Source organism: Sitophilus oryzae, unplaced genomic scaffold, assembly GCF_002938485.1.
Source record: "Sitophilus oryzae breed Bouriz unplaced genomic scaffold, Soryzae_2.0 scaffold_1_pilon_pilon, whole genome shotgun sequence".
Classification (NCBI taxonomy): domain Eukaryota; kingdom Metazoa; phylum Arthropoda; class Insecta; order Coleoptera; family Curculionidae; genus Sitophilus; species Sitophilus oryzae.
In genome coordinates, this window is record NW_022146725.1 from 514871 (window position 1) to 542470 (window position 27600).

General features: G+C 32.5%; 2 protein-coding genes across 2 annotated transcripts; one reads left to right on the forward strand and one right to left on the reverse strand.

Moving 5' to 3' along the window:
* Positions 1 to 2941: 2941 nt before the first annotated feature.
* LOC115883826 (cell division cycle protein 27 homolog) lies at positions 2942 to 23129 on the reverse strand. Its single transcript, XM_030902231.1, has 13 exons — positions 22912 to 23129; positions 22779 to 22854; positions 22142 to 22694; positions 21956 to 22088; positions 21790 to 21906; positions 21327 to 21481; positions 16391 to 16532; positions 16121 to 16321; positions 14345 to 14671; positions 13265 to 13531; positions 8170 to 8347; positions 7912 to 8106; positions 2942 to 3621 (listed from the first exon to the last, which is right to left on the reverse strand). The coding sequence occupies exons 1-13, from the start codon at positions 22936 to 22938 to the stop codon at positions 3554 to 3556; spliced, it is 2439 nt and encodes an 812-aa protein (XP_030758091.1). The 5' UTR covers positions 22939 to 23129; the 3' UTR covers positions 2942 to 3553.
* A 260-nt stretch (positions 23130 to 23389) lies between these two features.
* LOC115883827 (zinc finger CCCH domain-containing protein 15 homolog) lies at positions 23390 to 25377 on the forward strand. Its single transcript, XM_030902232.1, has 6 exons — positions 23390 to 23622; positions 23705 to 24142; positions 24192 to 24401; positions 24459 to 24582; positions 24642 to 24790; positions 24843 to 25377. The coding sequence occupies exons 1-6, from the start codon at positions 23554 to 23556 to the stop codon at positions 25026 to 25028; spliced, it is 1176 nt and encodes a 391-aa protein (XP_030758092.1). The 5' UTR covers positions 23390 to 23553; the 3' UTR covers positions 25029 to 25377.
* The last annotated feature ends 2223 nt before the right edge of the window (positions 25378 to 27600 follow it).

Here is a 27600-nt window from a genome sequence, read left to right on the forward strand (position 1 = left end):
TACACGGTATAGTGTATATTGCACAAGTATATTGTTTAGTAGAAAAAAGTCGCGCCGTAAAAAGAGAGCTGCAGCCACTGTTCTTCTTGTTGCAATTTTACGCAAACAGTCAAGAAAATCTAGAAAAAGAATATGGGTTAAAGAATGGATTGCCAGAAGGCTTAGTCTTGGAGCTTACGCGATGTTATTAAAAAAAATAAGAAATGAAGACTCAAAGCGTTTAAACAATTTTCTGCGAATGTCAGAAGTCGATTTTACTTTTTCTTTTTATAATTTTATTCCACTCCTGGTTTGCTTGGGTACGAATATTATGTAGCTTCCGCTGAATCTCAGCCTCAGTTGTGTTGAATTTGTCAGCTATAAATTTGATTGCTTTTTGCTTTTTCGCTCTATCTCTGTAAATTTTCGATTTTTTGCCACAATCCGGAGATCCTTCAAATAAATTAATGAAAGTGATGGTATCTTCTTTAGACCACATACTCCATTTTTAATATCGTTATTTAACACGCCTTCGAAAATCCCTTGCACCAAAAACTTTCAACAAGATTTTAGGACAATTTTTGTCTCTGCCAGAGCACTCTCCCAACCTGTTTATACTTGCAAGCGTCTTTCGTCGCAACCACTTCCCCGCCAGTTTTGTGACTTGCTGGGAGAGTGCTTTCGGATACTGTTTACATTATGCAAGTTTGGTAGAAGTGCTCTCAGACATATACTTGCGATAATTTACTTGCCCGTATAAACTACGCTTAAGAGACGTCCAACTGACACACTAATCAGGATTTATTTATACTGGAGGCAATTTTTAGTCATTGTCCTAGCGAAGGCACCAACATAATTTTCAATGAACAGGTGTACAGAATAGTTTCAATTTTCAATGAAGAAAAGGCAAAATTAGAGATCTTCCGCAACAACGCCAGTGTGTTCACATCACTCAGTCTCTGTCTGACGTATTTTTCGTATAGATCTATTGTGTGGCTGCCACCATCGGAAAATCCCAATAACACCGACTTAAGTTTGATTTTCTGCATCCGTTATCCGACGATACGATATTAATTTTATTGGTTGAATTTAAAGACTTCGATTGGCTAGAAAATGACAGTTGTAAAATTTATTGCATTTTCATGCCTCCATTTATCGAAATACAATGGTGTCATTTTATATTTTCATTTCTATAACGATTTCGCTGTTTTCGTTATATTTCTATTAAGGTTAGATTAATAATAATAATAATAGCTCCCGTATATAGCGTTTAACGCCTTGGGAGTAGCAAAGTACAGCTTGCCATACTAGAACCGTTCGGTATACAAGGAAGGTAATGTGGCTAGCACTACGCTTCAACCGCCTATTATTACCTCAGGATTGTGAATCCCAAGTACTCATTTAAGACTGAGTCGACCTAGGTACCCAAACTATTTTTATTTTAATAAAAATGTCGGCTGATGCTATGCCGGGTGTGGGAATCGAACCCATTGCCTGGAAACTTATATGGTGAAATTTTGATAAAATAATTTAGTACACACTAAAAACACGGTATGTCGCTAGTGGTAGGAAAATAATTTTTAGAGGTTACTAGTTTATTTGGTTGCCTGTGATATGCATATACAGGGTGTTTCCTAATTAATCTGAAAAATAAAAAATCGTTAGGAAATGAATTAAGGCTTCTTAATAAGTATATTTATTTTTTTCTCGACAACCGTTTGATGAACATGAAAAACGCAAAAGATCAATTTTGTTGAAAAAGGATGGCCAGTCAAGAAAAAAATATATTTTCTTTAAAAAAGCAGTAGTGTACCATTTATGTTAAGCAAAAAAATCGATTTTTTTTAATTTTTAACACCCTGTAGATCAGAAAGGAAGTACTTTAGACCCAATGGTTATATAAAAATTGTTTTAAGAACACATGAGGAATCACATCATAATTTTTTTAGACTAATTTGAAAACACCCTGTATATTGTCAACTTGACAATGACTGCTGATAAATCAAAAAATACCTTTTCAGTGAAAAAAGCCTGATTTTCGCAGGAATTTTTTTTATTTTTTTTGAATTTGGGCCTGCGTTTGCAAATACTCGTTTGTTTTCTAATTTTCTATCTATCTAAATTTTAAATATCATAGTCAGAAATAGTTTTATTATTTATTAACTGTAAAAATGGTGTTTTCTTGTTGTGTTGCATCTTACAAAGAAACTAACAAAACTGCAAAAATGTACGTGTTTCCAAAAGACGATAAGGTATGTGTCTTAGATAAAAAAAAATATATGGTATGTATTCGTTGTTTGTTTTTTTTTTCGTTCTGGATAAATCTGGGTCTATTCATTAGACAGCCAGTCGACTTACGATCATTTACATGAAACTCTGTAAAATAAATAAAGAAATAAATTGTAAAATATATATATTCTTATGTTTTATTAAAGTTACTCTGATATACTAATATATCAGTGTAACTTTAAAAATAAATCCTTTGAATTCAAATATAAACATAAAAAAACATTTACAGCAGAAAAGGCGAAGGCGCTGGGTTAAACGTAGTCTCCCTAAAAACACGGAGGGGCGCTTTGACCCAAAATTTTACTATTAAGTTTCATATCTATCTTAATAGTAGAATATTTTCTTTTATCTATGATCGAACCCACTACCTTGAGATTGGTAGACGAGAGCCTGTACTGCTATACCACCGGGCACCTTTTAAGGTTAGATTAAATTTGTAAAAAAAGTGTCAAAATGTCCGTTATCGTACGAAAAGTTAAATTTGTTATAATTTTCTCTGTTGACGGGCTGGAGTAAGAAATTTACGGATGAAAAGTGGCGCGAAAACAACTATGACATCTTGAGCATTTTACAACACAAAAGGTTTAATTTGAGATTAGCGAGTTAGAAATAAAACCAGTACACCCTATCCTAATTAAGGCTTGGAAATACAATAAATACAAAAATATTTCGTTTTTCATAAATCCTTTTTTATTTACACAATGAACATTTTGTTTGTTATAATTAATAATATGGCATTGAAGAGATGCTTTCATAAATAACAAAAATATATATTACACAAAAAACAAATGTACACAAAAAACAGTCTATTCCATGCTATATATTAAAAAAATAAATGAACGATTCCGATTCTCCTCAGAATATTGTACTATATCTTAAATTACGACACAAAGCACTCATCAAATTTTATTTTTCGTTTATATAATATACCTAAATAATAACCTACGAACACTTCTGGCTACATACCTAAAACCAGATTATTTTAGTGCACACTTATATAGCTGGAAAAATTACATTTACGATGGAAATATTTATTTTCAATAACAATATCATTTGGATCCGTACGGAAACGCCACCAACCACAAGGGAATACAATTTTTTTTCTATTATGTCATATATACACGTGTATGTATATATTACATGTAATGATGTCTGTATAGAGTGGAACCCAATAATTTAAATAAGCCTTTAACAGCTACAGAATTGATAATGGATAAAATGTACTTCTGGGTGTGTCTAACCGTTAACAAGCCAATTGGAATAAATAAAAATACAAACCGTGGTTTTATTCGAATACGCTTTCTTCGCTATCGTCAGGTAGGGCTTCAAAATTCATGTTATCACCTTGTTGACCTAAAACAAATAGCTAATGTAAATGTAATTTTAATTTCGTATTTATATCAACATATTTCCATAAGGTAGGTTCATATACACGCGAAATACGAATTGCGAATATTGTTGTTATTGGTCAATTTCAAAAAATACAGAGGCAAAATTGACAGAAAGTTATTTTAGTATTTTGCGAATTCACATAGTTTAAAACCTGGGGGTTATTCACACTGACTTAATTTTTGCGAATATTCGCTGAGAGTTTTTTGGTTATAATGTCATCTCCTGCCATTTATTTCTTGTTAGCGTTATAATAAAATAAACATTGGTTAAACTGAAAAGGCACGAAAAAATTGTGCGTAATCATTATTAGGTACTTATTAATTATTACTTTGTTTAATTATTATTTTACGTAATTTTCGTTTTTTAGCAATTTTCATAGTCTTTTTTAAAAATTGTTCCTTTCAGCACAAACAGTTCTTTTAAGAACTAAATTTTATATGTATATTTTTGTATATGTTACACTGAAAGTTGGAAATTCAGTGATTTTTAACATTCAATCAATTCAGATTCTCCTAGTAATTTCTAACATTCACTAGTGAAAGTAACATTTACAAAAGGTTGCCAGTAAAAGTTACTATTAGTTATTCTATTGTACAGGGTAAGTGTGGTGAGGAAGAATGTTGGTGGAAGTTAGAACAAAAAAAAATTTAAAAAATAATGGATCACCTCAATATTCAAACTGATCCACATATCTTAAAATTACCATTTATTTCTTTAGTATATTAAAAAATATAAAAAATAACGACCTAACCTTCTAAATATTAAAAGGGAAAACATAGTAAACATTTTAAAGTCTACAAAATAATATAAAAAAACATTCATAAACACAAGATTACTTATTGGTACAAGTTTTTTTTAAATAAAGTTCTTCATTGTGGATAAAATACAGTATGCCCGAATTTTCTTCAACGGGATTTATTCGTTTTTTCAAACCCGCTACTTCAAGCATATCAAAACGTTTAATAAGTTTATAGTCACTAAGTTCCTTAATATCTTTTTCTCTTGCATGCTTAACTTTTGCCGTGACTTCATTATATTGCAAAAATGAAAAACAAGCACTATTACATTCCTTGCGAGTGCCTAGTTTACCTTAATTTTTAACACAAAATTTCTTCCATATAAATACCGCACAGCACTTTTTACAACGATAGCACAACAATTATATATAACCACTAAAAACAAAGCGAATTTACGCCAGATGTCTGTCAACGTCGGCAACGTTTAGCCCAATTTAATGATATCTTTATATTACCTATTATTCAACTTATCCTTATTTGTCCTTATATTTTACAACATGTGGCAACCGCGCTAACTGAATCTTTCAAAATCACTGCTATCGTCCAGGGAATGCTAGCATTCACTAGTAAAAGTTGGTTTCAAAAAAAGCTGATGAACTTTTACTGGCGTAATCTTAGCAAATCAGTGAATGGTGAGCTTTTACTAGTAATCGTTAACGATCATTGATTTCCAACTTTTACTGTAACATATACATAATACCGCATAGTAAGGGCTGGCAAAGGTTAGTCTTGGGTCGAGATTTCCGTATGTAAGAAGAGTGCAATGCGTTAATGGTAATAATAAATAAGAACAAAGAGAGAACAGTAAACACGTTGCCAAACGCATGAAATAAACCTAGAAACTGTGTACATATTGCTAAGAGACGTGGAAGAAGATATAGCAGATTTGTCGCATTCGAGCGGCCGATCCAATCAGTACCTCTGTCAGACTTAAAGTTCTAGGGAAAGGTGTAAATCATGCGTTCAGCTTCACGATTTAATTGCGTCTCGTGATACTTTATTTGTTTATATATTAACGAGTCGTTGTAATTTTCCCTATATCTTGAAAATTTGAAGTGCAAGCTAGAAACACTTGCATTTTTGGTAATAATAAGTGGAATTGAGTTGGTGTTCATTGGGACAGTGGTCGCGCTATTAGAACTCTGAATTCAAAAATCGATATCTCGAAATCTATTAGAAATAAATTGATTGTAGTATTTTCAAAAACTTTCTTAATATTTCTGCTATATTTTCTTCGCTGACAATACAGGGTGGCCCATCGAAAACGTTCCACAAGGCATAACGGCCTGGGTAATTTTTTTTCAGAAAATTCAAAAACACGTCAATTTTGTTTGTGAGGGGGACAACTTTTGCCCCAAAAATGATGACAAAATCTTCAATCCCGTAAGCGGGGGTGTCATTCCCCAATTTTTATCAAATAGGAAGGGGGGGTCAAGTGGTACCGCAATGAAAAGGGCTTTCTATTCTCTATACTTTCCCGCTTCGTTTTTGAAAATCGGTCGAGTTATTGAGAAAATCTGAAGGATTGAAATTTGAAAAGTTTTTTTAAACATTTATCAGAGTAAATGATAAGGATAAATTCCTTCGACCAATTTGCTGTTTTTTCTTATTATTTCTAGATGTTTACGTATTTTTTCACTTGCCACAAGGTTGAACGATCAGGTGCGGTAGTTGCTAGATAGCTGTTCTGTGACTTGTGCGTTGAATTCTTCTCAATATCGTTAAACTTTTTAACAATTATGGTGTAATCACTTGCAGAAAAATTAGAAATAATTGAACTTTATGTTAAAAATAATGAATGTGGCAATCGGGTTGCGCAGATATTCAATGAACGCCATCCTGACAAACATCTTTATGGCAAAATTGTTCGCGAGTTAGTAGCAAAGTTTCGCGAAACTAGTTTATAATATAATAAAAATAAAATAAAATAAAAAGAGGCTGAGGAAAAATCCTGTAGTAAATGAAGCTATGGAGGTATTCGTATAGGGTGAAGTTGCCATGGATACTACGCTGTGAGTACAAGAAAATTAGCCAATGAGACCGACGTGAATCGTACAAGTGTCCAAAGGATATTAAAAAAACACAAGTTCCACCCGTACAAAATTCAGTTGGTACAAGAACGTAACGAAGACGATTTTGATCGTCGCTTGCAATTTTGTGAAACTATGAGTGAACGAGTGGCGAATGATAATAATTTCCTATTTAATGTGTGTTTTTAGGATGAGTGGTCTTTTTGAACGGTGTAGTTAATTGGCACAACTGTCCGTATTGGGCTGAGGACAACCCCAGGGTTTTTCACAAGGTGCACACACAAAACCCTCAGAAATTGAACGTGTGGGCTGGTATTTTTGGAAATCCTATTGTGGGTCAGTTTAACGATATTGAAAAGAACTTCAATGCACAAGTCACAGAACAACTATCTAGCAACCACCGCACCTGATCGTTCAACCTTGTGGCAAGTGAAAAAATGCGTAAACATCTAGAAATAATAAGAAAAAACAGCAAATTGGTTGAAGGAATTTATCCTTATCATTTACTCTGACGAATGTTTAAATAAACTTTTCAAATTTCAATCCTTCAGATTTTCTCAATGACTCGACCGAAATTCAAAAACAAAGCGGGGAAATATAGAGAATAGAAAACTCTTTTTATTGCGGCGCCACTTGACTCCCCTTCCCATTTGAAAAAAGTTGGGGGATGACACCCCCGCTTAGAGGGTTGAAGATTTTGCAATCATTTTTGGGGCAAAAGTTGTTCCCCTTGCAAACAAAACTGACGTGTTTTTGGATTTTTTGAAAAAACAAATACCCTGGCCGTTATGCCTTGCGGAACGTTTTCGATGGGCCACCCTGTATGTGAAAATCTGTATAAATAAAAAAGTTACACGATTGCTGAAAATTGCTATGAATTAAAAGTAAATGGATGGGTTGTTTAAAATTTTTGAAAAAAACAACCTTGTCGAATTTTTCTTATTTAAGCATGTGGTAAAAGATCCGATCTTCAAAATAAAAAAAAAGTTTCAATATCTAAAGTGGGTCTTAAGTTATAGTGTGTTATGTGTTAAAAAGTTTAGTTTTTAAATTATCGCGATTACAGCCGTTTTTTCGTTATAAAAAAATGGATACTCTAACGATATCGTTTCGTTTTTCGAAAAAAAGTTTAAAAATAAGCGGTGTGCGATCGTGATTTTACTTTACTTGATAGGGAAAGGCGTACCGGCAACGCCGCAACAGCACACCGTCGCATTTCTCTCACTCCGACTTAATAAGATCCCTATGCGATTTACTTCCACAGATGTAAATACCGACCCAAAAGTAACAGTTGCCAGCACGGTATACGTAAAATAACGACAGAAAAGACTAAGTACTTTTAAACTAAAATATCAGATACTGGCACTAATGTCAAATATTCTTCCATTGAACAGACTAGTGAACACACTAATATGATGGCTTACCCGAATTACTTTCCGATGGATACTCGTCCAGAGCTGGCGATAAAGGACTTTCCTCCGGATCCACGGTATTTCGACCGATGGCGGGATCGAACGCCTCCTTAATCTGGTTACTGGCTCCTTTCGGATCTAAGTCTGTGGCCCAGCTGAAGTGTTGCAACGCTAAATCGGTGTTGCCTAATTTTTTATGCACTTTCCCTAAATGAACGAATAATATTAAATTAGTACTGTTACTAAAGACAAATCAAGCTGGGTGTATACCTATGAGGTAATAAACTGAAGATTCTTTGGGTATGATTTCTTTGAGTTCTTCTAATTCTTTGAGAGCTTCGACGTGCCTGCCCAAGGCGAAATAGACCGACGCTCTATGGAACTTGCACAGTGGAGATTTGGGGTTACTAGCGATTGCTTTGTTAAATGTGGCAAGCGCCTTTTCAGTCTAAAATAATACAAAGCATTTATAATGAAATACACTAGTCATTAGGGTGAGTCAAAAAAATCGACTATTTTTATTTTCACTTTATACTCCGAAAAAAAGGTTGGTTGTCAAAAAAATTCTCTCCAAGTATGAGCTCTTAATTTAATAGGAAGGTCCTCTGCCTTTCATTTTTCTTTTTTTTTCTTAATTTTAGAAAGAAAAATTCATATCTCGGGATCTACTATTTGGACAAAATACAGGGTGAATCCTGTAAGTCGGTCATGCTTTCGAGGTATGATAGGGGACGTCGAAATATTAATTTTGATATAGCACACTATGGGTCGGAAATGCCTCTTACGCAAGATACAGGGTGTTAAAGTTTTTGAAAAATTAAAGATATTCTTTAATAGTTTTTTAACAGTTAAAGGTATCGTTATAAAATTTCATTATAAGAATCTACATAGTGCTACAGAGATACTTTAAATGTAAAAAGAAGAGGTTTTAGTTTCAACCAGTGGCGTAGCTGTGATACGCATCGGGTAATTTTTTCAAAAAAAAAATAGTACGCCACTGATAAAAATAATAATTTCGGAGTTTTTTTATTTACTCGGTTTATTTCCAAGAAAAAATGTCTCTTGCAACTTTCTCCTATCTAACACCATTTTGTCACAATTTAAAAATAAATAAATTTTTAATGATAATCTTAAATACAGCGAATTATTATAACTAGAGGGCAGAAACACATGTGCATCGTTAGCTCCCTTCATCTTGGGTAACTTTAGTACTTTTTACTATTAGCTCTAAATACATTTTTTAAAAATTATAAATTTAAACTAGAATTTTTTTTATTGTTAATAATAAAATTCGTAGTTTTAAGGTAGTTATAATAATTCGCATATTTAAGGTTCTCATTAAAAAAATATTTTTTTTTAAATTGTGACAAAATGGTGTTAGATAGAAGAAAGTTGCAAGAGACATTTTTTCTTGGAAATAAACCGAGTAAATAAAAAAAACTCCGAAATTTTTATTTTTATCAGTGGCGTACTATTTTTTTTGAAAATATTACCCGATGCGTATTACAACTACGCCACTGGTTGAAACTAAAACCTCTTCTTTTTAAATTTATAGTGTCTCTGTTAGGCAGACTCATATAATAAATTTTTATAACGATACCTTCAACTATTAAAAAAGTATTAAAGAATATCTTTAATTTTTCAAAAACTTTAACACCCTGTATCTTGCGTAAGAAGCATTTCCGGTCCATAGTGTGCCATATCAAAATTAATATTTCGATGTCCCCTATCATTCCTCGAAAGCATGACCGACTTACAGGACTCACCCTGTATTTTGTATAAAAAAATATTTCTCATATATATGTAGGAAGCTGAATTCTCTACAAAAAAGGTCTCTAATCAGGTCTGTTATCAGCGCGTATCACAATGATTTTTTGTTAAGAGTCTATTAAGCTGTACTGTTCAGGTCGCTCTCTGGGGTCGGGTAAAGCGGATGTTTGACCGAAAGAAATATATATTAATAAGGCTTAGCCCGATCCTGTCGTGTTAAGCCACATTCAAAATTCCAAACACACCTGCTTTGATTAATACTTGATTAAGGTTTGCAGAGCTTCAGCATTTGCCACAAAATAGCGAGCAATTTGTTACAAAACCGTATAAATTATATATCACTGTAATCACAAAATTTCAATCTATTTCCGTATTGTAACGGAATTTTAAATTATGTCTTTATTTTCGAGAAAACTTAGTCCAAACATAAGGAATATTTTGTTTTTGACCATCAAACTCTAAATAGAATATTTTGACCATCAAACTCTTAAAAATAAAAAAGTTGTCTAAAAATGTGCTACAATACGGATATAGTATAATCCTTTATCTTTAATTTCCTTCGTCATTTGTGTAAAAATACCTAGCCAGTTTTATATAAAACGTTAAATACCGAACGCTTATTTTGCTACTTTTTCGAACTAGTGAAATGGACTAAAACTGCTCGGAACGAGTTATAAAATTCAAAAGGAAAAAGAAAACTGCCTTAAAATAATCAAACTTCAACCTTTAATAACTTTCGAACGGTGAGGTTTACAAAAAAATTGTAAGAGACCTTTTTTTTTAGAGAATTCAATTTAATACACATATACAAGACGAGATATTTTTTCCAAACAGTAGATACCGAGATATGGATTTTTCTTTCAATTAATAAGGAAAAAATAGAAAACTGAAAAGGCGGCGGACCTTCCTATTAAAATTAAGAATTCATACTTGGAAAGAAGTTTTTTGAGGTGTCTACCCAAGGATACTATAGAGATAAGGATAGTTCGATTCCTGTCTTCCTGCACTGTCAGTTTTTTTACGTCATATGGGGACCGAGTTGAAGTTGGCACTAAAGATTTTAGACAGTGACAGTTATTTTTGCATTTGACGGATGAGCGCACAGTGCGTTGGAAGATAAATTTAGCGGGACAAAAACGTTTGGTTAGAAATAAGCCAAAAAATGTGTACTGTAAGAATAAATAGTATACATTCCAATTGATATAAAAATGCATAAATATTATTTGTATTTCGATACATTTTTATCAACCAAATTTGGTCGTTTTCTGCTCAGCAAGGCAGAGATCATACGAAAACAAAAGTGCTTATACATTTTATTCCAAAGCCAAATTATGTTGAAGATTGCCAAAGGTATGTACTTTTCTACTATACGTATATTACTTGTTAAAATCCTTCTTGCTTTTGTTCTGCAGATATCAAACTTTCACTTTTTTCAAATATCGATATATTGAATGATGTAAATCTTTTGAGTTACCAACACAGGTAGTCACAGTCACAGGGAGTTCAAGCTTAACAGGTGAATGCCCAAAAAGTTTCATTTCAATCGGATAGTATAAAAACAAAACAACTCCATCAAAAGGCACTGAGTTTAAAAAATTGTCTTACATACTTACTATATATGAATTTACAATTACCGAGTGTTAAAATTAAAATATCTATCTTAATTATTATTTTTAAAATAAAATATAATTTTTTAAAATAAAATATAGAGGGTATCACAAGATTACAAAGTAATTAAAAATAACTGCTAAAGTTTTTTTGTAAGTATTTCACCTGATATCATAATTTTATGTATTTGGCAATAGTTTACAATACGGTTTTTGTGTGTCATGTACGAATAATATCATAGTTTTATTATCTTGTATTTATTTATTAATAAATTAAGTTGTTAATAAATAAATAAATTTAACCATATAGTTGCTATATATTAGACCATTTGCTACGTTCTTAGATTTTAAGTCCCAAACATTGCTCTTGAGATTTTGTCCCGATAGAATAACCATCCGCCGCACTGTGGAGCGCTGGTCCCTGCGTGACGTAGCATTCCACGGCGACTACGACAGCGGCGATTTGACGCGATCGAAGAATCCTTTAGAATATATACAGTCCTTGGTGTCTAGCAACCTTTTTTTCATAGTATAAAGTGAAAAAAAAAAGTCGATTTTTTGTGCTTTTAAAACACCATTACTTGTTTTAAACTTATTTTAAATACTTCTTAAGGGAATGTGTTTTTTCGATAAAAACTTTTTCAATTATTTAATTTAAAAACTACTCTAATACAAAAGGACTAAAAAACAAAGTAATCAATTTAAACTAATATTTTCTAGGAAAATTGTTCAACACATTATAATAGAAAATGTACCTAACCCTGAAGGTGGGAATTCTAGTTCCTCTAAAGGAATAGGTAATAGTTCCCATCACTTTCCGACTAACTTTGACATCCGCGTTGCTTACTTGTGGGTTTCATAGTATGATCTATATAATTTTTATAATGTACGAAATATTACGGGAAGTGTAATTGCGTACATTAAAAATTTTTTATTGACGTTTAAGTAATGTAAAATTTACTAAATTATTTTTTTGAAGTTTGATCGGTCTAGTGGGGTCTTACCCTCATTACCCCTCCCCTAAAACCGCGCTTGGTTGCGACAAAGGCTGTATTCCGTTGCAAAACCAGGCGAACCAGACCGGTAAACTACGGTAAAGAGCGGTTCCTGAAAAACATCGGTTTGATACGGAACGATTTGGTAAAATACTGGAAACGTCAAATGTTGACGTTTTCTAAATTTCAATACCTCTATTATAAAATTTATCTTTTATGCATTTTTAATGTACCTATTCTCTGCTTTTACGGTTGCACCTTCTTTTCAATGGAGTTTAATATTGAAAAGTACTTTATTAATAAACTGTTAAACTCGTTCGACAGCTCAAGTGAAGATTTGCAGGTCCAATATTAAAACAGATCAATAATAAATAAACAAATCTTATCAATATTTATATTTTTATAGCTTACAAAACATTCACGATTACTTGTTGTCTTGTTTTTTATGTTTTCTTTAAAATGTTCCTGACTTTAAGAAACAATGGCTGCATGGTAAGTTTAAATTGTCCTAAAAAGTCATTCTATTTAGTTAATGAAATTTATTTACCTTTACTGCCTACCTCCATTGCTTCCAAATTTTAGAAATTAAATGAGAATTTCACACGAACTTCCAATATTTGCTTGATTTCTGTCACATAAATGACATTGATTGACAAACAAAACCAGAAAAACCAGCCCTCTCGCGCTGGTTAGTTTGGTGAGAGTTATAACCGATTTTTTCAGGAACCGTGTTCCGTAATAAGAAAACTTTCAGGAAACCGATAGAAACGGAACATAAAACCATAACCAAGGTAAGCAACGGAATACGCCCAAAGACTTGGTTTACCTGTCAAATTTGACATTTATTATTAGAAATGTCGAGGAGCGCCCATATTTATTAAGATTTTGAAAAAAGTTGTTTATAGTTTTATACTCCTTCCTTAGTCTTTTTCTTCAATGCCAAAAACAAACTCGAGGTAACCTAACAAATAACGATACATTGATTGCACTCACCTGTTTAAGAGCGTGTTGCACGATTCCAATATGGCACAAAATAACACAGGACTGAGGATTAATGGAAAGCGCCCTGGCGTAATTCATTTCGGCCAAGTGGTACTTTTCCTGTTTCGAATATATGGTGCCCATGCCGAACCAGGCGTTGTAGTGCATTGGATTCAGTCTGACGGCGTTTCTAAAACATCCCATGGCTTTGTCTAATTCCTCAGTACTAATATATTCGTGTCCCAGAAGTGTATAGGCGTACGGAAAATCTTGATCCACCTGTAAGTACAGATTTTGATGAAAGTTGCATACACATTGTGGGAATAAATGCAATATATCTCGTAAAAGTAAAATGTAAAAAAAAGTTACACATCAATTTGATAGGTTGTTTATGCTTTTTACTTTTAAAAACTTTGATACGGTAAAAAAAAATGTTTCACCCGGGAAAAAGCAAAAAACTGCGTTTGACTGACTAGGGCCCTTTAACTTTGTCCCCGTAGGTTTTAGAGGTTTGTTACTTAGACATGAAAATGTAGATAATTGAATTCTCTTCATTTTTTATTTCATAAAATTTTCTGTGGGACCTAAGGTTCAGTCAGAAAATTCAATCGAAAATTTTTTTCAGTTTCTCAAAAACGGTGGGGTGGGGGATACGAATTTTCGAATTTAAGCTTTTCCAGTGGACCATTTACAACTGGCAAAGTATGCATGACAGCGGGGGTAATTTAATGGGAGTCTAGAGCTTTTTAGATGCCAGATTGACTGTAATAACAGTACAGTAGAGAGTCAAAGCCGTCTCAAATTTCTAAATTCAAAGAATTTAAATTTTTTTAACAGGATGTACTGTATAATAGTGTCTTCTTCAAAATTCAGTCTACCAAAATTTACAAGAGGAATCTTGTTAAGCAGTAAATTTAGTTTAAAGACGGTTATTTCAAAAACCACACATTATTATGACACTTTTACCGTCAAAATTGTCAAACAACGCCTTCCTTAATACCGCCTATCGTTGCCATAACTCTCAATTTACCAAAAACATATTGGTAACATTTCAACACTTCTCAATAAAATAATAGAAAAAACAACCCTTACCTGTACACCCCTTTGGAAGAATTTGATAGCAGTATCGTGCTCCTTGTGTAACGAGAAGCAGTTACCGTTCACGCACCAAGTGACCGGATGCTCCTTGTCCGTGCTGACGAGGTCGCGCGCGAGCGCGCTTAGGGCTACCTCTTTCTGCAAGTGCCACAAGGCGGTAGAGTAAGTGTCCATATAGTCCAGGTGGTACGGATCCTGGTCGTGCACTTTCTGAAAGTATTTGGCGCTCGATTCGTAGTCCGGTATTTCGAAGTAGGCCTTGCCCAGTTGGCAGTACACCCACGTAGTGTTCAGCTGATTTAACGGAATATTTAGGAAATTCTGTAAAAGAGAGTTACAGTCCTATAGAGATATTTAAATAAAAGTTATGTTTAATTCTTCTTATTACTAGTTGGTCATTCTAAATTGGCGATCTACAGTTTATGAGAAAGACAACTCAAGTAGCACTTTCAGACACAAAATCGAAACAAAATCTCTGCTGAGAAACATTTCAAAACAGTCTCGAAACAATGATGGTGTTTGTGTCAAGCCAAAATAAAAATTTTTGGAATTAATTCGACACATTTTTCATACATATGTTTCGTAACATAAATCACTTTTTGTTTCAAAACATTTTATTGAAATATGGTTTTGCTACATAAGCTATAACAATAAAGATCTTAGTGTCACAAATTTTTCGAAACTTTTAAGAAACGGATGTGGCTCATATTTACAAAGATTTCGTACCCGTTTTGTGCCTGAAAAGTTTCCATAATTTATTTAATATTCTGGTAAATATGAGAACATAACCTTACTTTATTGTTTGGATTTCCTTCTAAGTAAAATTTAAGCATTCTTCAAGTTTTTATAATACTATAATTAAAAAAGCAGAAAGGACATATGGTGAGTATAAATACAGATATTTTTCTTATGCGATTTTATAATAATTTATTATATGCATTACACAGATGATTTGTTTTAGGAATAAATGTAATAACAGCCAATACCCATACCCAACAGAAGATAAAAAAAAATTACAAGCAAACTTTCTTTTCCCTTTTTTCCACAATGGAATACAGGTTTTTATGTTTTTATAATAAGTAAAATAAAATGTTTTAATTATTTTGACTAGAAGTTTGGCGTTGTTAATTCGAAATTTTTACACAGATAGCGCTAAATCGAAACATTTTGGAAACAAAGTTTCCGTTTATTGTCGATTCGTTTTCGAAACACAAGTTTCTCTCTTTTTAGACACAAATATGACATAATGTAGATGATTTGTGTCCGACTCCATGTCAATTTTATAAAATAATGAATTAAAATTCCCCCATAAAATAAAATATTAAACTAAACGATGAATTTGCTTTTGCCAGACATTTCTTGCGCGAGAAAACTCAAAAACAAAGATTTTAAGACAAAAAATTTTGGCGGAGGTCGACATTCTTGATGGTTCTTTTCATTTTGAAATCCACCCACAGACTATTTTAGTATGGTATTCGATTTCTTCACATTCAGAAACAGTGGCTGCTGAAAATGGGAACATCTTGGACACAAATTGCAGAAAATGTTTCGCAACATTACCTCTAAAAGTTTTGATTCCGTATCGAAACATTTCAGGGGAAACGGCTAGTGTCACCACATTGGAAACACATGTAATAAAGCCATATAAAATATATAGGTTTTGAAAATGTTTCCTATTTGTGGCATACCGTTTCCATTTTGTGTCAAGACACCGATTATTAGAAACATTACCTAAAATGTGTCCAAAAATGCTACTTGGGTAATTCTTACCTGTATTGCCGATTGACAATCGTAACTACTCAAATCAGCATATGCTTGTCCAATATCTCTGAGTAAAGCCATAAGACCTTCGGCACTCTGTCTCTGAAGATTGAGGGCATGCTGCAAATAACTATTATTACTGTTTTGTGTTGTACTTTTTTCATTTTTGCTTTGGGAGGTAATCGTTTCAGTTTTTTCTTGTTCAATATCCTACAAAGTACGTTAAACACTTTATATAATAATACTAATTTTCTGAAATGAAAATTAAGGAATATTTACCTTATTTTTGGTTATTATCTCATTACTACTTAAATTTTTATTGATATTTGCTAATCTTTGTTTGGTTTTTCGAGACGGCGATTTAGGTGTAGCAAATTTTGCACTAGTGGGTGACTTATTGTTCTCCTTAACTGAATGGGAACTGAAAAATGATTGAAATCTGTAAAATTATAAGAGGCCACTGTTTAATTGGTACAATTCGAGTAAATACAGAGTGCAGCAATGGATTTAATTTGAGAAAACTAGTTACAAATAAAGTTAGAAAGGGGAAGTACTTTAGACCTAATGGTTATATAAAAATTGTTTTAAGACCACATGAGGAATCACACCACAATTTTTTAGACTAATTAGAAAACACCCTGTATATTGTCAACTTGACAATGATTGTTGATAAATCAAAAAATACCTTTTCTGTGAAAAAAGCCCGATTTTCGCAGGAAAAATTTTGATTTTTATTGAATTTGGGCCTGCGTCTGCAATTACTGGTATGTTTTTTAATATTCCATCGATCTAAATTTTAAATATCATAGTCAGAAATAGTTTTATTATTTATTAACTGTAAAAATGGTATACTTATAATTTTTATCAAATATTGTGATTTACTTTCTACCTTGTAGTCAAAATTTATATTTAATAAACTGTAACTGTAAACTTTAATTTAATAAACTGTATATATATATATATATATATATATATATATATATATATATATATATATATATATATATATATATATATATATATATATATATATCTGATATACTAATATATCAGTGTAACTTTAAAACTAAATCCTTTGAAATCAAATATAAACATAAAAAATATTTACAGCAGAAAAGGCGAAGGCGCTGGGTTAAATGTAGTCTCTACTAAAAACACGGAGGGGCGCTTTGACCAAAATTTTACTAATAAGTTTCATATCTATCTTAATAGAAGATTATTTTCTTTTATCTATGGGCATATCATATGGCAACATTTGGCATTTTCGCTTAAAAAATCGTATTTTAAATATCAATCTAGAATGTCATGGCTGTGTTAAAAACACTAATTTTCAATCAAGATGCCTTGAAAAATAGATTTGATCGTCTTGTTTTTCGTATCTTCTCCTGGCCAGTTAAATCTCAATCTAGAGTGTTGTAGCTGTGTTACAAAACACTAATTTTTAATCAAGGAACATTGGAAGAATTGGATTTGGCCGTCTAATGATTTTTGTGCCCTGGCGAGTTAAAAGATGCCGAAATCGTATTTTTAATCATATCTCAATTTTTTCAAGTATTCAAATGGAACAAGGGTGGCTCCATGGCCTATTTAGAAAAAGCATTTTTTTACGAAGGAGTGAGGGATGAGCTATCTTAAAAAAATTCTCTTAGATTTTTAGAAATGGGTAAAGAATTAGATAATTGAGATCTGTAAAAAGAGTAGGTATGTGTTGTTTCAACTTGCAACAGTTGCAGCATATACAGGGTGTTTCAAAACAAATGCGAAAAACTTTAGGGGGTGATTCCTTGTTTAAAATAAAGGGTAGTTTGCTTTATAAACGTTGGGTCAAAAGTCAACCATTAGGGAGATATCGCGGTACAAAAATGGCGGAAAAATAATGTTTTTATGTTTTATCTTGAAAACGAAAAGAGATAGACTAATGAAATTTTATGGAAGCATTACTGTTATGAAAACACACTTTCAGGTATTTTTTTTACTATATATATATATATATATATAAATATATATACCCCTATATATATATATAACGAAATTTAAAGAAAATTTTATCAAACACATGCAAATGCTTTAATTTGGATAGTTTAGTTTGTTTAGAAACTTTTTACCTCTTGTGTTTTTTGATAAAACTCACCGATTGGAAATTAAAAATAAAATGTAAAGCATTACATGTCAGGACAAAAAACATTTTTAGATTAAGAATCTAGTGATAACGATAATAATAATCATCTAGATAATAACGTATTGCAGTAGAGTAATGTCAAATAAAATAATATTAGGAACATCCTAAAAAGTAACAGCGGCCGACTAGATTTTTTCCTAAAAAAATTACAGCAGCCCACTAGATTCTTTATCAGAAAATTTTTTTTGTCCTGACATGTAATGCTTTACATTTTATTTTTTAATTTCAAATCGGTGAGTTTTATCAAAAAAATACCAGAGATAAAAAAGTTTCTAAACAAACTAAACTATCCAAATTAATTTTTTTGCATGTGATTGATAAGATGTTTCTTTAAATTTTGTTAACAAGAATGATAGGGGTAGTTTATTTCAACCCCTTCCGCTCATTTTAAAAAAGTAAAAAAATTACCAGAAAGTGTGTTTTCATAACAGTAATGCTTCCATAAAATTTTATTAGTCTATCTCTTTTCGTTTTCAAGATAAAAAATAAAAACATTATTTTTCCGTCATCTTTGTACCGCAATATCTCCCTAATGGTTGACTTTTGACCCAACGTTTATGAAGCAAACTACCCTTTATTTTGAACAAGGAATCACCCCCTGAAGTTTTTCGCATTTGTTTTGAAACACCCTGTATAAAATTTTAACACCTATAATGTGTTGCAGATGTTAAAAAAAACTTAAAAACTAAACTACTGATTATTATTAACTCTTTTGAATTGTTCAGCTATACCGGGTGCGTCTCAAAAGTGGCTCACCCCTATAAGTTTTTTATTTTTTTCAGATAATAAAACGACTTTTGGTATGTTAGTATATGACATAAATTAGGATTGATTGACGGATTCAATTGTTTTTGATCACTTCCTGTTTCACCGGAAATGAGTACACTACAACTTTTGATTTTTAAACGACAGCTTCGTTATTTTTTACTTTATTCCATAGAATTCACTCTGAACAGAATGACATCATATGTCAACTTTTGAGAGTTTCGCTATGGTTTATTTGACATTGTAACATGCGATTCATAACGACCATTTGACTCGAAATACCATGTGTGTGGTACCAAATTATTCGTAAAAAATGCTTCTTCGAAATATGCTAATGAGCGACCCTTGTTCCATTTGAAAAAATTGAGATATGATTAAAAATACGATTTGGGCATCTTTTAACTGGCCAGGACACAAAAAACATTAGACGGTCAAATCCAATTTTTCCAATGTTCCTTGATTAAAAATTAGTGTTTTGTAACACAGCTACGACACTCTAGATTGAGATTTAAAATACGATTTGTTTTTAAGCGAAAATGTCAAAATTTGACATATGATAAATATGCCATTCTATTTAAAATGTCATTTTCCATATGCGAAAATGTCAAAAGTTCACATATGACATGTCATTCTATTCCGAATGTCATTTACTATTGAATAAAGTAAAAATATATCGAGGGTGCCATTTAAAAATCAAAAGTTGTAGTCATTTCCGGTGAAACAGGAAGTGACCAAAAACAATTAAATCCGTCAATCAATCCTAATTTATGTCATATACTAACATACCAAATCACGTCTTTTTATCTGAAGAAATAAAAAAGTTATAGGGGTGATCCACTTGTGAGACGCACCCGGTAGATACATACACAGACAATTATACAGAGAAGACCAGGCTACTAGTAACATAGCAACTTGCCGGACGAATTTACGTTTACCCGTTTTGCGTTCGTACTCGAGATTCAGGGCAGTATTGGTCAGGCTGTACGCAGTTGCAGTTGTGCTTGGACGGGTCGGTCGTGACGGACTAGGAATACGACGCGAGGAGTTTTCCTAGTCCATACATTCCATTTTAAGTGTTTACCTTCACTGAAGGTAACATTTAAAATGAAAATACTTAAATATTTATTATTTGAGTGTGTTTACCAGCCAAAACTAAAAATAAATAAATTCTTTAAACCCAAAAAAAATAAAATATTACTCTAAATAAGAAAAAATTATAACAAGTGTTCAAAAAGACCATCTTCTTGTGCTAGACAGAAGCCTAGGCGGTCGTAAAATCCCCGTCTGACATTGGTCACAACATATTAGGGCTAATAGTTTGGAAAGCCTCTCGTGTTTTTACTTGAAGCTCATCCAGATTATTAGCCCTATTATGACCATACACTTTGGATTTTACATAACCCCACAAAAATAAGTCATTGGGAGAAAGATCTGGTGATCTAGCGGGCCACAAAATAGTTCCATATCCACTAATTAAACGGTTGGGAAAAGTATTGTTCAAATATTTTTGAACAATACGGACATTGTGGGCAGGGCAACCACCTCAGCAATTTGATTACTTGAAAACGTGGGATTTTGATCCGCGGTAGCACAAATGAACACTTGCTTTAACTCCTGTTCTTCATTAATCAACACATCAGGCTTTTGTGTTTTTGTGGGAACACGCACCCATGTGTTTCAAAATCATTAATAACTCTTGATACAGTAGGTAAAGATGGAATTGGCCTGTTTACAAAAGTTTGTGGAAAAATTGTTTGTATATTCCGATAAGACCTATTTTGGAAATACCATTTTACAATTTGAATTTTCTCACGAACTTCGTAAACATCCATTATTTTACTTAAAAAATAAATTTTACACGAGAACTGTCGCGAAAATCTATGAATTCGTTTTGGCTATTAAAACACGAATAAATACAAATTCTGAAACATTCTTATCACATATCTACCTATTTTTATTTTATTACATTTTTTCGCCTGCTTCTTATCCGGCGGACGGGTATACGCAAATTCGTCCGGTTCTGCCTATGTTACTACTACGGTGGTTCGGTCTGTATATCTAATATTTAAATATTAAAATCGCAATCGCAAGTTACAGTCGCTGCGATTTTAATATTTATTATACAGTTTTGCTCATCTCTAATTCAAACTAATATAATAAATAAATAACTATGGTATGTTTTTATTTATATTTTTTGCACCCTGCAATCAATTACTTATCTGTTAGTATCAATCAGCTCTACAGGTTAGTTAAAAAAAGGACAAATATTACCGAAATAATCTAGAACTCCGCCTAACATTTTGACTAGGTTGCTGAGCTAATGGAAGTGAAGGAGATACTGGCACATTTGAAGATTGACTAAGCACTGGTTTACAATTCTGCAACAGTGCTTCTTTATGTCTACTATTTAATTGATCAACCTCCATCTGCAATAAATTATGATATAGATAATATTGTTTTATATTAACATAGTTCTCGAAAAAAAAACAATTAGTTGAAAAAAAACTAATTAGTCAAAAATAACAGGACCATTCTTCCCATTGCTGGCCAGCTTAAATGCTGCTTTATTAATCACCCACAAAAAAAACAGGTTTAGGATAAATAAACAAATAGAATGGTACCACTTTGGCAAAATCACTAGCAAGTCTATCTGGTCACAACTTCTACTGATCCCACGGGAGATGGGGCATGCGCATGTCTTATATTTAGATATATAAACTAAAATCTAACTAACCTGCCTTTGGGCAAGGAGTTTCTTAACTATAGGTTGTTGATTTGAAAAGTTCGTAATATTAGGAGTGCTATTGTATTCTCCAAAGTTACAGTCAACAATATGTCCAAAAGTTGGGCTCTGAAAACCTTAGTTTAGTATCGTTATTGTTATATTAATGATTGATTACCTCTGGAACTGTAAGATCAACCCCTATTCTAAAATTCCTGCAACGAGTGATTGGTTTAATACCTGACATACACAGAGGACTAGCTAATGGACTTTCCTCAGGAGTACAGAAATCTTTTTGACTATATTTGATGCTACATGGAAAGAAAGAATATTTATTCAGATTTTAATATTAGATATTACTTACCTTGGATTAAAATTTGCTACATGGTGAGGTGTTTCTAATGATGTTTCTAATTTTCCACATTTTTCATGGGGTTCATTAGATATTATTACACTTTCCACATTACTAACACAATGACCATGACATGTTGACATGTTTTCTATATTACTAATTTGAAAAATATTACTTGCAATAGGCTTTTCACCAATGCCACACAGGTTTTCAAAAGCCGAGAACAAGAACGGATTTACTTTAAGAGCTTTCTTCCATGTTTCAATAGCTCTAGATTTTCTCTCAGTTTTAGCTGCTATTTTTCCAAGTAAAAGAAGAACAAAAGCGGCCTGGTCACCAAAATCCCCAACGACATCCTCTAAAGATCTCTGAGTAAAATTATCACTTTCCAGCAATGCTGCCTCTGCTTCCGCATATTTTTTCAGTTCATAGGCACAGGTTCCAAACAGAAATTGGCATTTTGTAGAATTTCCATAACTCTCCTCTAATAAATGATAACAACGATCTTTTTGGCCTTTTCTATAGTAAGCTGTAGCCAAAAGAAACAAGGTCTCATCTGATTTAACTAAAAAAAAACAGGTATGTTTAAAAAAAAACAGGTATGTTTTTTGTTTACTTATTGTGGCCTAGTAAAATTAGTCATAATTACCTTCGGCATATAAACGTTCTGCTAAAAATATAGCGTCCGAATAGTCGTAGTGGTTTAAACAATGCCAAACAGCAGCCTAAAAACATTTTTATTAATTACCTTGATTACTAGTGTTTTAAAACAAAAGAGCTACCTGAACGGGTTCTTGAACTATCATCATTGAATATTATTAGCCAAATATCTATATTAGGACCATTATATCACGTATATATTGAATGCAATAATTAATAAAGCTAATTCTTATAATTATTAAAATATATTAAAATGATTAAAACCAACTTGCTCTGTTCTGATTAAAATAAATGATATACGAACTGTCAACGGCCATTTTGATTCTGTTTTTTGTTTTTTCATTGTTGCCAATATATTTCCAATATTCATATTGCACTTCTTTCTTTTTGGTTTTTAAACAAATTTTATACATATCGAAGCATTTTTAAAACAAAATATTTGTTGAACTGCTTATTGTATATGCTATTTTAAAAATATTTGTTTTAAGGATAACAAAATAAGCTAATAAAAAATATTTTAAATAGTTTTTGTATAGAAATTTTATTAAAATAAAAATGGGATGGCAGCAGTGATAGTCAGCTGTTTGATTGTCATAATGACAAATGACAACTTAAAAGCATATGACAAGTGACAAGTGACCAACAACAAGGTTATGAGGAAAGTGGAAACCGCTGTTATTTTGCATGTGGATAACTAATTATTTTATCTGCCTATTTCTGAAATAGTAATTTGCTAATTTGTTCGAAAGCTTTATTTTATCATTATGCCACCGAAGAAAGCTCCTGTTCCCGGTAAAAAAACCGAACAGAAGAAGAAAGAGAAAGTTATCGAGGTTAGTTCATGCATTGATTTCCAGTTTTTGTGTTATTTCATGAAAAAAATGATTTTTTCCAATTTTCTCTTATTTATTTAAGGATAAAACCTTTGGTTTAAAAAATAAGAAAGGGTCAAAACAACAAAAGTTTATTCAGCAAGTCGAGAAGCAAGTTAAATCAGGCGGTCTTCATCCACTGAAAGAGGGCACGAAAAAGTCAGAAAAGGAACAAAAACTAAAAGAACAGAAAGAATTGGCCGCTTTGTTTAAACCTGTTCAAACGCAAAAAGCAGGGAAGGGTGCCGATCCAAAGTCTATAGTATGTGCATTTTTTAAACAAGGTCAATGTGGCAAAGGGGACAAATGTAAATTCTCTCATGATTTAACTCTAGAACGTAAAGCGGAAAAACGGTCTTTGTATGTCGATATGCGAGACAAAGATGAAGAAGACACTATGGAAAATTGGGACGAAGAGAAATTGAAAGAAGTTATAGAGAAAAAACATGGAAAAAGTGGGAAAATGCCTACAACCGATATTGTAAGTAAATATAAACAGTTAAAAACAGAAAATTTAATAATTATTGCAGATTTGTAAACACTTTTTGGAAGCTGTGGAAAAATCAAAATATGGTTGGTTTTGGCAATGTCCTGTTGGAGAAAGTTGCATATATCGGCATGCCCTACCACCAGGCTTTGTTTTAAAGAAGGATAGAAAAAGGGATGATAAGAAAGATGAAATAACATTAGAGGAATTGATTGAAAAAGAACGTGCAGCTTTAGGCCCGAAACAAACTAGAGTACTTAAATATCTTTCAATATGCATATAGAATTTTAAATAAATATATTTTTTACAGATTACTTTAGAAACATTTTTAGCTTGGAAAAAGAGGAAGATTCAAGAAAAGAAAGATGCTGCAAAGAAGGATGAGGACAAGAAGAGAAGTGATTTCAAAGCAGGAAGACAAGTTGGATTATCAGGTATAACATTATGTCCATTTTCAATCAATATGCAATGATTAATCTGTAATTACTCGTAGGAAGGGAAATGTTTAGTTTCAATCCAGAAATGGCTGCTCAAAATGATTTGGAAGACGGAGATGAAGCATTCGACTCAACATTATATAAAAATGAGGAGGATGATAATATAGAATATAGGGAGATTAATCTCGACTTTGATGCTTCTGAAGTAAGTACCCTGAAATAATAATTATTTAATAAAAATAATAAACAATTTTCAGGTTGATGATAGTGGTACTATTGCCACAGAGGATAGATTTAAACAGGAGGAGCCTTCGAGTAGTACAGCACCACAAGAGGCAGAAAGTTCTACCAGTACTGCTGTACCAATCAATGAGAATCTTTTCTTAGAAGAAGACTTAGAAGGTCTAGATGAAGAATTAGAGAATTTAGATGTTGATGATTAATATTTGGCCTCTGAATTTGGTCAATCGGATACCTTTAGGATTACAGAACGAGTGTGATAGGTCAGTGTTTGTCATATTAAAATTTTATGTTATAAGTAATGTGTAACTTTCTTTCATTGGTAAACTATCTTGTTTCAGTAGCACTCTTAAATTTTTCATATGTCTTTAGACAAAGTTTTGAAGTCATATTGACTATAATAGTAATTCTGTTGACAGTAATACATTTTAGGTTCTGGTTATTTAATAAAAGGTTATTTTGATAACATATTAAATATATCCAATTTTTATACTTTATGATTAATTTTTTTTTAATGTTAGGTTTCAAATTTATAATACAAAAGATTAATAAATATATACAGGATGTGCAAAATGTTTGGAAACAAATGGGATGATAATTTTGTTATCTAACCTTACTTTTTGCATATTGAAGGATGAAGTATGCTGCAGAAAGATCGCTCCTCAGATTTAAAAAAACGGTTTTTTGTCCGTCGCATGTCAGAGTACTCAGTTAACGCCAAGCGCCAAGCAGTAAGGATTGCGTGCGCATAGTATGCTGCCAAGTCTTCAGCATATTTAATAATGGGATTTGGTTTTTATTTGGTAAATTCCATATACATTTTTTTAATAAACTCAATAATAAAAAAAAATCCCGTTTGATATAAACTTAAGTGCGCATCCTTGATATAAAAAGTAATCAAATAAAAATAGTTTCTATTCTGAACACTGTTTCATAGAGTCAAAATGATAGAAGTAAATACTCCATAATTTCTATTTGATCAAAATTCCATAAAAAAACTTTAAGAAACTTTAAACAAGTAGGTATCTAGAAAATACATTTAATATAGGAAAATAGCAATGAATGAATACATACTTAAAATAACAGATAGAGACTTTTATTAAAATCAGTTAATATATGTATAGACTGGCTCTACATGTTCCATATACAGGATAACCGGTATTATTCTGAATGTGGAGGTTATTTTTCTATTAGTGGTGAAGACAATTAAAAGGGTGGCTGCAATAACCAGGCAGCTCAACTTTTTTACGAAAATAATATTTTTAAATAGACCAATTGTACCTACTAGTAATCAGGTGTCTACATATAACAGTACATACTATATGGCAACGTTGTTAGAGCTACCTGGGCTGGCTGATTATTGCAGCCACCCCAATTATTGTGAGGTAGGTAGGTATGTCATATTGTGAACCAGGTTTCAGAAAACTGTCACATGAGACATAATAGTGAAACCCATAGATAAAGGAAATAAATTTAGATTGGACAGTCCGTCAAAATATATAATTTTTTTAGGTCGCGACCGTTGTACGCGATCTGGCGCTGCTATAGCAGTTGCTAAGAACAACCGCCAAGCAATAACAGAAATAATTTTCTCTTGTCAAAGTCATAATCTTCAAAAATTATAAAATCTTTTAAAATTTAAACCGCCCTCATTGAAAAAATACCGCAGTGTTTAAAGCGTCCATTCTGAAAGTAATTATTGCCATCTAGTGAGTTTAATTTAAATTTTATTTACTCAAGGGCAACGGCTTAGCTACGTCGAAACACCGGTTCCCATTAGAACACCGAAGTTAAGCGACGTAAGACGATACTAGTGGATGGACGGGTGACCGGTTCGAAACTCTGTATCGTGCTGTTGTCCAAAAAAGGCAAAAGTGTAAAATCTATTGACACACACTGGTCATTCACGCCGGTTCGAGGCCGGATGAGATCGGATATCTCGTGAGTAAGAGTCGATTTAGACACTTGCAAAGTCGGTAGGCCATTGACCATGATATGGCTGAGGACCGCGGTTCGGATTCCGCGTAAACAAAGTAGCCCCGTCCAGATTATTGGCAGCAAAAAGGAGGTATCTGTAAATTACGACAGCTTTTTAAATTTTTATATAGTCAAATGGTGAAGCCATGTAAAAAGTGGCATAAATTTAAAAACTGTGTTGTGAACTGCAAAATTTGTACGTGATCGCGGTATAACGTCGGTTTCCAGTGTCAACCTCATAGTAGAGATATAAAGAGAGTCGTCGGTACAAATTGCTGTTGTCCAAAAAAGGCAAAAGTGTAAAATCTATTGACACACACTGGTCATTCACGCCGGTTCGAGGCCGGATGAGATCGAGATATCTCGTCATAGAGCCGATCGGTAACTATGACAACAACAATCAACACGACGCTCATTGGCCGTACGTACCGATAGCTGTCGGTAACTTGCCGATACCGACGATTGTACAGAATAGCGCCCCTGGCAGCAAAAAGGAGACAACTGAAATCTTTACTTTTTAATTTTTTATTTACTCAAACTGGTGATAATTGTAAAAAAGTGGTATAAACTAAAAAACTGTGTTGTGAACTGCAAAAACCATCGTGGATCGCGGCATAACGTCGGTTTCCAGTGTTTCACATACATGTCCTTATATAAAAGAGAGTTTCTTGTGTGCAACACACTGTATTTTATTTATAAAATTAAAAGAAAATAATAATAAATTTGAATAAATAATGTGGCGACATAATTTCGGAAAAAGCTGAACTGATCCGAAATTATCAAAAGCTTTGGGTCGCG